We start from the raw sequence: 14,153 nt of genomic DNA on the forward strand, positions 1-14,153 counted from the left end.
TTAGCCTTCTGCTAGGCTGCACCTTTCCAGGCTGGAGCTCCTCTGCCTTTCCCCAGCCCTGCTCCACTCAGGTACCCTGTCTCTAGCTCCCTGCAGCCAGGTCCTTCTCTCTCACTGAATGCAGAGAAAGACTGACAAGCTCCTGGCTCCCAGCCTCTTATATAGGGCCAGCTGAGGCCGGATTGGGGCGTGGCCCAGCTGCAGCTGTTTCCCCAATCAGCCTAGTAGCTGCTTCCCCATGCAACAGTCTTCTCCCAGGGCTGTTTTAAGCCCTTCAGGGCAGGAGCGGGTGTCCACCCTGCTTCACAAGGCTCAGGTGTGAAGTACAGTCCATTAAAGTTGAGTGGAGAAATGTGGAAAGCCAGAAAGAGTGGGACGGGGCTAGACAGGTGGTCTGATCTGTCAGCTGAAGATCCAAACTGGATCCCAATGTGGATCCCAATGACTTGGCCAGGCTGAAAACAGCCAGGAAGGTTCGGTAACGTCAGAAGTGATTGTGTCCCACGTATGCAAAACCACACAAGTGCCTTTACCCAGAGACTGACACAACTCCACATAGTCACAGCAACATGTGCCTATATGACTGCCAGGGCTGGTTGGGAAATCGGTTTTATTTCCTGCAAAAATTTCAAATAAAGCAAAAAAAAGTTTCATTGTCATCTAAATTTTTCATAGAGTCTTGGCATTTTCAGTTTTTTGATTAAATCCAAAAAAATTCAACAAAAACAGACATTTTGTTGAGGAATTCTTCAGCAAAAAATTTTCAACTTGCGCTATCAGTGACACACAGAGACTAAATAGGGCTACACACAGCGTTTCCCGTGGCTAAATGCAGGCCGGGGCTGCTTTGAACTGCTGCAGTGGCTCCAAACAGTCTAGACGCCAGCTTAACTAGCTACCTGGGGGTCCCCTTCCGGTAGGCACCATGACTGGGGAAAAGAAGGCATGGTCTCTACACTTAGTCTCCAGTGATCCCTGCTGTGGAAGGGCGCAGACAGCCACACAACTACACACAGACCCAGTGCAGCCCAATACAGCTACACACAGACCACGGCAGACAACAGCACAGCTATGCACAGACCCATGGCAGACAACAGCATAGCTACACATGGACCCACTGCAGACCAACATAGCTACACACAGACTCACAGCAGACATCCACACAACTACACACCGACCCGCTACAGACCAATACAACTCCACACAGACCTACTATATATATCCACAGAGACCCACGGCAGACCAATATAGCTATACACAAAGCCATTACACACATCCATGCAACTACACACAGACCCACTGCAGACATCCACACAACTACATGCAGCCCCACTGCAGACCAATACGGCTGCACACAGATCACAGCAGACAACACAACTACACACAGACCCATTACGCAGACAGCTGCACAACTACACATGGACCCACTGTAGACATGCATACAGCTGCATGCAAATTCATTGCTGCACACAGACACTGATAAGATTACATAGGACTACTGCACTACAGCTATACATAGACAAACTGACATGACTACACACACACCCCACTATCACCTGCAAAGACTCTAGTCGTTGCACACACCTTCGCAGGACTCACACAACTTCACACAGTTGCTCATCCACAGAGATGGCCTTACATGCACACTGGAATACACAGTCTTCATCACACAACCACATACTCACTGATGCTACTGAGCATGAGCGTGAGCTGGCACAACCATATCCCCTGCCAGACTCACCACCCTGCATCCCCTCCCAGAGACTCCCAGGCCCGGGTGCATCCTCCCAGGCTCATGTTTTCTTTCTGTAGTCCCCCGTCTCCTCCCTCCCTGGCCTGTTTTGGGGATGAGGCTTGTAACAGAGCCCCGGATGGGAGATTGTGACGATGGAGCAGGCCAGTCTGTCTGACACACCTGAGACGTGACGCTGTGAACCCTGCTCCTGGAGGCCCAGTACCACTCTTGGACAGGCAGCTACTACTCTAACTTGGTTACAGATGATGTCATTGGAAAGCACATCACACACGCTATTACATATCCACTCATGCCTGCATGGAGACTCATATCATGACGTGCATGTGTTACATATCTACCCATTGGTACCTACACAGACACTGTTATGTGAGCAGGCACACACACACAACTAGAGACTCACAATGCATACTGTACATCATTCCATGGGGGGAGGGCGCATGCACACACACATATACACACATCTATGCCCTGATACGAATGAAGTCACCAGAAAACACACATCTTCACAGATACAAAACGTATATCAATCCATGGGGGCATACACACCTTCACACACTGGTATGTGTGCAATCACAAGCACACACACACACAAATATCTGTACAGGATTACCTATAAATACTGCGCATCACTCCATGGTGCATGGAACACTAACACAAATCTATGCACTGGTATGTGTGAAGTCTCCACACCACACACCTTAATGAACAGACACACACACACCTGCATAGTCTCACACATGCATACTATACATCTATAATATGCATGCACAAATGCACATCTCTGTGCCCATAATCACATATATGCATATTATAGCTGAATTATAAAAAGCCTGCCTCACAGACATTTTTGTGAACAAAAGCCCCCGGGTGTGTTCACTGTGATTTGTGGGGGTCAGATTATTCATTATTCATGACTGTTCAGTCAACCGCTGGCTGCAAATGCTCTCAAAAGTTCAGCAATGATTGGTCTCAGGATTTGTATGGGGTAAGTGCACAATTCACTCTTGAGCCGTCCCTTGTTTAAAAAGTTTCTGGCACCCAGCCAGAGTGCAGAAACAGTACCATGTGACTTAGGTGACCAGCTTCACTAGATGCACAGTGAATAGCTGAAGAAGCAGACCATAGGCTGAAAATGATACGGTCCACGTGATTCAACATAAACTTCCTAATAATGAAAAAAATGGGATCAGATCACTAACAGCTGGCTGACTAAACAAAGAGCTATGATAGTAACAAATCTCATCTGGGAAAAGCTACAGAATTGCATGAATAATGAGAACCTCTCTAGCGGGTTTGTTTCGCTTAAGCACCATATAGACTTGAATAGAGAATTATATCCCTGCTATACAATTCTGTAGCATGGCTCAAAAACCCCTATAGATTCTCATTCTCTATTACATTTTATAGGTTTCCCAGGCAATTTCTGTAGAACGCTAGTGGTTCCATACCTATTAAATACTCAGAGTGTCCTGTAAAAGATATTTTTCACAATAAACAGTTCTTCCTGCTGAAATGAACATGTCTTCTTAGACAGCCTGATTCTCCCCCATGCACCATACACCTGTCCATACAAACACACGCCCCATATATACATCCCACTGTTCCTGCACAACCACACACAAGCATGGGCAGGTGCTGACATGTACAGGATGTATGCTTATCACACACACCGTGGTATAACAAGCTACCACTGTCTGGGGCTGCAGGGAAAATGTCAAGCCAAATCTCTGCCTTAAAAACAGTCCAGGAAGGAGAGCCACAAATGGGAGGATGAATGAGATGTCACTTGTGTTGGGACATAATATTCCTGTAGCAAGTCTGCAGTATTTCTTGCTGCAGTGCCAAGCTTGTCAACTTCATTCCCCACCCCTGTGAAAATCAAAGCTTTGCTGGGACTCCCTTCCCCCTTCCCTAGAGGTGCAGCACCACAGGGTCATATCAGTTACATGGAAATTGTTCCTCCTCCTGATTAACAAACAAATAATTACGGCGCCTCCCCCGGGACTGAAAGCATTCGCTGATTGGTTCCATGTTTCATTGATTGGCACGTGATTAATCGGCCCCTGAGGAGCCAGCATCTGGCTGCAAACAGACATCATCAACATGCAGAATTATAACAAGTCCTGGCATTCAAGGGCCACCACAAGGAGGGAGGTGAAAAGAACAGCCATGTTGCCATCGCTAGCGAAAGCTAGAGCAGGATATAACAGCTTGTTTACTGAGGAGCTCACAGCAGCTCTCCAACAGGCCCAACTTCTCCCGGCAGGTGGCATTGTAAGGAATGGTTCTGGTTGTGGGAACCTCACAGCTACTCCAGTATCAGCCTCTCCCAGCAGGAGGTTCAGGAGGGAATGGGGCAGGGGCGCTGGCTCTGGGGAGCTCACAGACACTGCAGTCCCAGCTTTTCTCAGCAGGAGGCGCTGTAGGGAATGGCGCGGGAGCACTGAGTGTGAGGAGCTCACAGTAGCTGGAGTCAGTGCTTTTGAAGGCCATCAACATGTTTCTTGCTGACTCTGTTTCTTCCTTGCTGTATGTAACCCTTTCCTCTTCTCTCTTCCTTCCCACTCTCTCCCTACAGGACCTGGCACAGGGAGAGTAGACAACGGTTCAATGAGTTTGGCCGTACCACTGTGGCTGCTGGCAGTGTCCCTGCTCTGCCTACTTAGCAAATGTTAATAAAATCAGAATAAAATCAAATTAAAAAACCCAACAACAACAGCAACAATAACAACACACAAAACAAAGCGCGTCATACAGGAGACAGAGCGAGAAAAAGAGGGGGAGAGAGAGAGGACTGGTTCTTTCACAACTTTTGTGTGTTCTGGAGCAAAGGGGGGGAATTACAGCGAAGACGAATCAGCAACATTTATTCCGAATTACGACAAGACGTCTGTCAAGCCATCGACCACCTGGGAAGCGACGCGGAGCGCAGGAGAGAAGGGGGCGCTGGGCGGGGACCGCGTTGTGCCAAAGACGCCGAGATGTAAAAAAAAAAAAAACCAACCAACCAGATTTCTTGTTTCCCCCTTCTTTCCTTAGTCCTCTTTCTTTCATCTTCTGAAAGAGAAGGTCTTTGCTGTGATGTTTATAGCCACTTAACCCCTTGATTCCCTTGGCCATTTGGTGAGCTGACTCTCCGCCAGTTCAGACTTTTGGAAAGCAGTAATCCAGATCCCTTTCGCATACTGGTGTCCCATGAAGAAACCCCACGCCTTCTCCCCCATCTCTTGCACCCTCGTTGGCCCCCTCCCTTATGCCCCTTCTCCTCCAATACCTCCCTCTCTGCCCTGAGCTCAAGCTATGTTGACTATGCTACAAACACACTGTTTTTATTCTCTTCTTCTCCCCCTGTATTTGGCCGGGTGTCTCTGTCTCCCGTGTGTGTGTGTCTGTGTGTGTGTGTGTGTCTCTCTCTCTCTAAAGCATGCGAAGAGAATGGTCCATATGTACATAAGCTCATCATGCTGTAGATAAAGTTCTGCATCGTAAGTGTGAGACATGGTGCTGAGAGATCACTTGGGCAGATGTGGCGGGTGGGGAGTGCGTCAGTTGTGGCACTGGTTCAGATGGGCTCCTGTCCCACAGCTGGCTTTTGCCTTGACAGCCTCCTGGCCGTATTGCTTGGAAGCGTCAATCTCCATACTTTTTTAACCCTTCCCTGATCAACCCCACCCGGCTGGCACTCAACTGTAATGCATCAGAATAGTGGCTCCTGCTTCACATCTGTGCTTGTGTGTATGTCCAAACAGGTAGAAAATCAATGTGACTGACCCGTAGGACCATAGATGGCAGCACTTCAAGAGCACTGCTCCAGTACCCACTCCTGGGGGGGTTGGGAAGAGAGGTAATCAGTGAGATAACTTGGGCTTCACTGATCTTCTGCACCTGTAGGTATGGCATGGCCAGTAAATATCTCTTACCAGAAAAGCCTCCAAGTGGTAATCCATAACCATTCAATATTGCTATAGAAATGAACTTTTTGTCCCTCTGACCTCCTTGTTACAATCAAAGCAAACCTGTAAATATCTCTCTCAGCCACCATGAAAATACCTAGATGGAGCTTCTTTAATTTTATACTTTAAAGAAAACTCAAATTGGTTCAGAAAGTGGCCAGAACCTGGGACTATAAAAAAGCTGGGGCCAAAATTCTTGACATACAAGAAAGAAGCTTTGGGTGGTGCATTGAAGAGAGATGCAATGGGGGGGGGGGGGATTTTATTGATCTATATGTAATAAGTCAAAGTTGCTAAGGTTGCTTCTAGACATCCTTGCCCTCTGGATGGTCAGAGGAGGAGGTAGTTGATGAAAGAAACTCTAGTGACACCTGGTGGAGAAGAGGTGGTGAGTCTCAGAGTAGGTCACTTGAAACAGAGTTACTGAAATGCTACCTATCTGCTGGATTCTGCCATTTCAGCAACAGGTCCTGCAGGATGTGATGTAAGCAATGGGACACGTGCAAAGCTGAAGAGCCTCACATATCCCATTGGCTGTGCTGGTCATCTGTGAAAGGGGACAGCTGGGTTAATGCACCAGTGTTTTGTCTCTGGCAACCTGTGTCTAAATGCGCCTAGGGTCACAAGTGCCATGATCTGGGTGTCCACAGCAGAGGATGTGGACACCCAGTCCCTTCTCTTTCTCAGCAGAGCCTCTGGAACTGGCTTAGCAGTGGTGCTGTGGGTCAGGATTTAGGAGCTACGCACTGGCCTTCACTGTGTCCTACTCCTAAGCAGTTTCCTAAACAGTAAAAATTCCCTTCTCTCCACCCCCCACCCCCCCAATAAATATAATTCAGATCTGCCCGGAATTTGCTGTAAAAATTTAGGGGAGGTCGGGTGGAAATCTCTCTGGCTTGAGCAGGCTTAAGAAAGGGGAGACAGATCACCAGAAAGCAATGAGTTAATTCTGTTTTGTGTTTCAATCCTTCCCTTTACTCAGCTGAGAGGAAATGTGCAAGAGGAGGGTCCCTATAATTCAGTGCCGGCTCAGCATGGCAGCGCTCGCCTTGATCAAGCAGCTCAACAGCACTGCCTCTTTTCTGCTGAGCGAAGCAGTTTGGGGGCAGAGACAGGCAATCAATTAAAGAGGCAGCCAGGCTTCTCACAGCCAACCAGGACTTGCAGATAAATATTAGTCTTTGAGTGTCTTTTAAGGGAGGAGAGCAGAGAAACAGGCCTGCAGGATGTCACCAGTCAAGGGAAGGGGATTTTCCCCCATCCCTCAAGGTACGTGCTCAGCTCAAGGTGGCTCTGCTGTAATTTTCCCTCAGTGTTTTGGGATGTTGGAGAATAATCCCCACAAAAATCACATCCCAGAATATGTGTGTGTGCACCTTGATAACAGATATGCCACCATCACTGCTTGGGAGGGGTTGGAAATCATTCAGTGACCCAGAGTGAGGGCTCAGCTTTTGTCCTCTGGCGTGAGGGGCTAGCTGGGCCCGGTGGGACTGGATCCAGTGGGGCCAGACAACAAGGCACAGACCTTCAGAGGTATGTAGGCGCCTGGCTCCTGTTGAACACACTGGGCATTAGGCACCTAAATACCTCCGAAAATCTGGGCCTTGTCCTGTAGGTGACCTACTGACCATGAGCCCTGCAGAGTCTCTTAGGACAGGAGCCCTCTAGCCTCTGCTGGTGATTCTTTCTGAGTCTGATGGGTTTTGCTGTAGGGCGGGGAGTGAGTGTACAAGTCCAGTAGCAGATATTGCACTTGGGGGATGGACTATGCAACCTCTCCCACATATTGGCTCATTGGTTTGTTATTGTAGGGTTGCTCAGAGATGGTGGGCTGCCTGCACTGATTTGTTACTGCAGGGAGACTGTCAAGGGTTGTTTATGAGAACTGGGCTGAACGCATTGTTTCATCAGTGTAGGATAGCTCAGGAGTGCTGAGCTGTACACGCTAGCTTGTTATTGTAGGGTCACTGATGAGTGCGGAGCAGCACATATTGCTGTGTTATTGTAGGGTTGTTTCTGAGCACTAGGCGGCACACAGTGGTTTGTTATTGTATGGTTCCTCACAAGTATTGGGCTACTGGCAGTGAATTGTTTTAAATATTTTTAGAAAAAAGAGCACTGAAGCCTTTGTTTTGGGGGGAAACCTCCCCCCCCACACACACACAACAACAAAAATGCCAGAACAGAAAAAGACGAAGATGGTTGGGAAGACCCATTCTGTCTAGCAGAGCTGAGGTCTGCCAGTTAGGACTCCTGGGTTCTACTCCTGACTGTGCCCCTGACTCTTTGAGCAAGTCTGTGCCTCAGTTTCTCCTCTGTAAAATGGGGATAATGAGATTCACTCACCAATACAGCTGCTGAAAAGCATGACAGTGGCGTTGGAACAATTTGTATAGTGGGGGTGCTGAGAGCCATTGAACCAAACTGTGAACCCTGGATATGATGGAAACCACTTCAAGCCTGGGGATACCACCGCACGCCCAGCACCCCTAGTTCCAGCACCCCTGGGCATGATGGAAGTGCACAGTATTACAGTTATTTTGTTCTGTTCTGAGATCTCCAATCTTGACAATGTCTGTCCCTTTAACTTGCGAGCTGGGGTGGGGGAATATTTATTTAATGTTTTTAATGGACCCAATCCTGTGAGCTGCTGAGCATCTCCGGAGAGGTCCTGAGCAGCCACCATTTCCATTGAAGTCAATGAGGGTTGCACAGCACCTCCCAAGACTAGGGCCGCAGCGAAGAAGGGAAAAGACATTTTCCTTGATCATTTCTTCACCCCCGTGGATAATTACATTGAAAAGACATATCCTCCAGTGCAGAGCCTTTCTCCTTAGGCGCCCACAATGGTCCTGCTTCTCTGGCCCCCGCCTCCCTCTCCTCAAAATCCACTCACTTGTTTGCTGCCCTACCCCTCAGTGGGCTTTGGAACGGGACACCAGTTCCTTGAGAGTGTAGGTGTAATTGTGTTTGATTGATGGAGGTTTAACATTTAGTGTTATTAAAAAAAAGATTGTATTTCTTCTACAAGTTTGTAAATATACGGGAGTGACATGAGATGTCCAATAATGTCCAAGCAGAGGAACAAACACTTAGATTTAATATATGGCCCCTTACCTGCTAGCAGATATCTAACCCTTTTCAGGTTACCAGTGGGAGGGGATGGGGGGCAACTTTCTGAAAGGAAATGAACAGTGTGAAGGCAGCCCTCTGGGACAACCTGAACGCCATACATGATTGCAGTGTGTTGTTTGTATGTGTCTGGCTGGGTGAAAAATGAAGCGATGCATGGCTGTGAAATGCTGGGAAGGTGGGTGCGAAAATCCCCAGGTAACGCATGTATCTCAGCATTATGATCCTTTTCCAGACCACAACTTGCGGACACGTAGAGCAGCAGTGCAAACCCCTGCTTTCTCCACCAGCAAAGTTGTGTAGACCAGGGTTATCATCAGGGTCATGTTAACGGTGACATTAACAAGGTTTTTTTGTTTGTTTACATGCTTTGTGTAAACTGATTTACAGCCTGAGTTTATACCCCTTTACACAGCATTTACTGTTCAGGAATCATGGGCAAATCTCCAATTTTCTCCCATGCCAGACCAAGAGTCAATCACAGTATGTTCAGAAGTCCACCCACCCACCCCATTTCAATGCTCAGATTGGACTTCAGACACAGGTGCATCTATTCAATGCACTTAGGTACCTTTCTGAGCATCCACTTAAGGCGCCATTATTTCAAAATTGAGCCCATGGCATTAACTTCATAAACTTTGTTTTTCACACATTTCCAGGCCATGTAGAAGTAGCAAGTCTGGAAGGAAATTTGGGGCAATGACCGAGGATTCATGGGCATTTGGGGAGTGGAGCTTGGGAGCATTTACCCTCACTCTGAGCCCTTCCACAAGAAGACTTTTGGTCAGGCCTTCAAATATTGCTTATTTCCTTCACATCATCTTGTGAAGGAATCCAGGTGTGTAGTGAGGAAGTGTTTCCTCTCCCAAGTCTAATAGTACAGTCCATGTCCTCTGCTCTGACCCCACTGATCCATGGCCAAAATCTTCATGGTGCTTGACATCACACAGCAAATCACACCAAATGGTGCCATGGAATACAGTCTTGGGGAGGTGAGGCAGAGCTGGAAGTTCTACGTCTCCCTCCTGAGGGTGGCAAAAGCTTATTTCATTTTTGATAAATGCACAAAAAAGACTGTGAAAAGAGGCCCCTCACGTGAGGAGCAGAGTGGTGGGGGCGGGAAGAGAGAATTAAACTAGGAGATGGTCTCCCCGGCTATGTCATTAATAAAAAAGTTAGGGCCATGTGCTGTTCACAATCCATGCACAGAATTCCCAGCCACATCAATGAGGAAGACCACTGGCTCTCAGCATGGTCTCAAAGTGGGTATATTTCCAGTGTGGTGCCTGGGAGAGTTAGCTGCATGAGTCCTTTCGACATTAAGGGGTGTGTCCAACTGTTGAACCGTCCTCCTGTTCCCCACTATTTAACATGACCCCTTCCCACCTACATCTTACAGTGTGACACCTCAGCATAGTTTCTATGGGGGTTGTTTCCCCAAAGGCCAAATCTCAGGTGTTCACTTGTTTTCCAATCTCACTATCTCAGCAGGGAAGAAATCAGCTTGGTAAGGATGCCAGCAAGATCCCCTATCAAGGCATGGCTTGGGGAGGCCCATGTATGGTAAGCCAGCCACCCTGAGAAGAGCAAGGAAAAGAGGACAGCTCCTCTAAATTAGCCCAGGAAATGGAAGGTAAAGGGCTCTTACCTCATTGCAGGTTCAGCTTAGCTAGTGCCAACAAAAGGTCCTGCAACCTCTAAGAAGTACACAAGACAGTAGAGGAAGGGAGGGTGTCTCAACAGTTAGGAGGATAGGATTGCAGAGCTAGTAGTAGGGCTGACTTCATGGCAAGGCTATTTGGGGAGCACATTAGTGGGCAAAGGTCCGATCCAACAAAGGAAGTGTCCAGGCGGGGCAGGGAACTACCTCTCCCCGATTTGTGTATATCTTCAGCTCACTTCCCGAGCCCTGTGGGGAACGTGCGTTGTGGTACCCTAACTGGGGCCCCATCAATCAACATCTCAGCATATCTGTGAGAACAGAGGGATTGAACTGAGCCCTGCTATTTGTCCTCGGTCAACCCCTTTACTTCCTTCTAAGAATGCCTAGCACCTCCTATGGAATGTGAGTATGTGTGTGTGTCTACATATAGTACTCGCAGGCCACAAGGAGCAAGACCACCTAGGAAACTATCAACAAGGAGAGAACTTCCCAGCTGGGGAGTGTCTTCCAGCTCTGAAGTTATTTCATTTGCTCCCTCTTTCAGTCACACAGATACTCATCCCTCCCAATACCCCTACAACACACACATGCCATTCTCCTCCAAAAATCCCTCACACAGCCATCACACCTCTCTCTTTTCCTAGATCCCCCGGTGACACATGCAAAATGACACATACATCTCAATTTGCTTTTAGCAATTTGTCTATAGAAAGCCATCAGCTGCATGGTTTGTGGTGACTTTCTACAAACAAGGAAAGGGTGTGGGGGGAGGGGGGAGAAGGGGAGGGGGAGAGTAAATATTGCCTCCACACCAGCTGCCCCCAAACCGTTCCATTTCCTCAGCTGGAGCTAAGTTTCATCCTCCAGGCCTTAGGGAGGAGGTCCAGCGTCCCTTCTTCTTGCTACACAGTGGGGTGGTTAGAACTCTTCTCATTAACAGTGTTATATACATATAAATATATATATATATCTATATCTTTATATATATTTTTCCCCAGCACCGTAGACATGAGCTGAACTTCTCTTTAATGAAACAAGAACACGGCCATTTTATTTTTTGCCATTGGTTTGTTTTCGGATACTAGCTCTGTGGAAGAAAATTTTAAATGCGCAAGTGTGTGTGTGTTAAAAAAAAAAAAGAAGGAAAAAAAACAAAACAAAACCTGACACCAACAAAAAGCTTTTTCTTTTTTCTTTCCTCAATGTATTTAACTTCTGTTATCTTGTTTCTGTTTCTTTACATGTATGAATGCTCTGCTCTTCTGTGATCTTAAAAAAAAGAGAAAAAAAACAAAAACAAAAACGAAATAAACGTGAAAAGGAAGAAATGCATCTTAATTTCCCTTCCCTTCCCCTCATACACAGTTTTGGCTCATCTGGTGCAATGCTTTTGTACTGAAATGGCTGGTGGATATACACCACTACTGTACTAGTGCCCTCTATTGGATGGAATGAGAACTGTTAATTCATGCATCTTTGACCCTGCTGTGATGACCCCCCGCCACCCTCACTGCCACAGGGTCAGCAACAAGGTTTCAGCCTGGCACAAACCCCATGAACTAAAGGAATTACTCCAGTGGGTGGTAGCAGTAGCAGATTATTCTCTCTGTGAACAAGCCACTAGAGAGGGATGCAGCATATGTTTGAGAAGTCTGCTATACAAAGAGAGATGAGATTATCCTCTAGCTCAAGCTGTAAGAACAGCCTCTGCTGAAACAACTGAATTCTATGCCAGCTGTTGCACTGAAGTTCCATATGGCTGTGGCTTGCAGCACTGTGATAACTATGAAGTCCTTAATGGCCATGGATTTGCAGTGAAAGTCACAGGGAATGTGTGGGATCCCCTAGGCGAACTACCCAGGGATTTTTCAACATGCTGTTGTGGAGCCCAGAGAGAGCTGTGTCCAAAGCCCACACTCATAGGGGTATGCAGGGCTAGATCTTGCTCCCACTGATGCAGGTGACAAAACAGTCAGTGAGCTCAGGATAATATCCTATGTTAACCACAATGACGGCTATGCACACTGTATCAGCCAGTTCTTAAGACTTTCCATCCAGCATTTTGTCCCAAATGGGATTCAGGATGCCAACGTTCCCCTCTTCTCCCACCTGGGACACTGAATGTTTCTATGCCTCTTCCCCTTCTATGCCAGCAACCAAGCTGTTGTCGTTGGGGGGGGGGGGGCCTCTGGAGGAGGGGATCTCTTTGGCATTCAATGGGCAGTATGCTAGGCCCTGCCCTCTGCAGCAGAGTTAGTGAGGGTATTTGCTCAGTCAGGCAGCCTGCAAGGGGCTTGCTGAGATCCCCCACCAAATGCATTCATTTAATTTGAATTTTTCAAATGGCCCCTTGTGACGTGTGACTCGTAGGGGTGCCAACTTTCTACTTGCACAAAACCAAACGCTCTTGCCCCGCTCCTGCCCCACCCTCCTCTGAGATCCCGCCCTGCCGCGCTCCTTGTCTGAGGCCCCGCCCCCACTCACTCCATCCCCACCTTCCTCTGTCGCTCGCCCCACCCTCACTCACTCGCTCATTTTCACCAGGCTGGCTCAGGGGGCTGGGGTGCAGGAGGAGGTGAGGGTTCTGGCTGGGAGTGCGGGTTCCAGGGTGGGGCAGTGGGTTGGGATGCAAGAGGGGGTGAGGGCTCTGGCTGGGGGTGCAAGCTCTGGCGTGGGGCTAGGGGATGAGGGATTTGGGGAGCAGGAGGGTGATCCGGGCTGGGACCAAGGGGTTTGGAGGGCGAGAGGGGGATCAGGGCTGGGGTAGAGGTTGAGGTGTGGTGGGTGTGAGGTTTCTGGCTGGGGGTGTGGGCTCTGCAGTGGGGCTGGGGATGAGGAGTTTGGGGTGCAGGAGAGTGCTCTGGGCTGGGATTGAGGGGTTCAGAGGGTGGGATGGGGATCGGTGCTGGGGCAGGGGGTTGGGGCATAGGGTGGAGGCTCAGGGGTGAAAGCTTTGGGCGGTGCTTACCTCAAGCAGCTTCCGGAAGCAGCGGCATGTCCCCCCTACGGCTCCTATGTGGAGCCACAGCCAAGTGCCACCCCCGCAGATCCCATTGGCTATGGGTCCCGGTCAATGGCAGCTACAGTCAACAGCCCAGTCAGCGGTGCTAACTGGAGCCGCCAGGATCCCTTTTCGACCGGGTGTTCCAGTCTAAAACTGGACACCTGTGTTGAGTCGCTAGGGTGACCAGAACAGCGACCTCCAGGGAGGCATGGGGAAGAAGTCATGTGGGGAAGTTACTAATAGACTAAAAGGAGTCCAGCGCAAACAGGGCTGGAGCAGAATGAAAAGCGCACTTAAGGTGTGTCTGCATTGCAGCTGGAGGAGAAGTAATTTCCAGCTCGGGTAGTCATACCGGTGCTGCCTCTGATCAAACTAGTGTGCTAAAAATAGCCGGGTAGCCCCAGCGCTGTGATTAGCGAGATGGGCTTGTCCCCCTCAAGTCTGGCCCTAGGGGTTCAGATAGACTTATACTTGGGGCAGCCAGCCCATCGCACCATCACTTCTATTTTTCATCTCCTTGCTCAATCAGAGCTAGCAGGGGTATGTGTACTCCCCTCCACAATGGGTCAGGCTGTGCTCCTCCCCCTCCCCTCTTGTGAATAGGGTTGCCAATTTTGGTTGACGGAATTCCTGGAGGTTCCA

General features: G+C 48.6%; 1 protein-coding gene across 6 annotated transcripts in view; it reads left to right on the forward strand.

The window, feature by feature from the left end:
- The window catches only part of LSAMP (limbic system associated membrane protein), a 1,358,048-nt gene extending 1,353,587 nt beyond the window's left edge, over window positions 1-4,461 (forward strand). For all 6 annotated transcript variants that reach the window (XM_065573210.1, XM_008174850.4, XM_042852641.2 and 3 more), the window contains one exon: window positions 4,335-4,461. In XM_065573210.1, coding sequence (XP_065429282.1) covers window positions 4,335-4,432 — 98 coding nt within the window. In that variant the 3' untranslated portion in view covers window positions 4,433-4,461. The remainder of the gene's footprint in view (window positions 1-4,334) is intronic.
- The last annotated feature ends 9,692 nt before the right edge of the window (window positions 4,462-14,153 follow it).

The sequence above is a fragment of the Chrysemys picta genome, chromosome 1 (genome assembly GCF_011386835.1).
Source record: "Chrysemys picta bellii isolate R12L10 chromosome 1, ASM1138683v2, whole genome shotgun sequence".
Taxonomy (NCBI): Eukaryota; Metazoa; Chordata; order Testudines; family Emydidae; genus Chrysemys; species Chrysemys picta.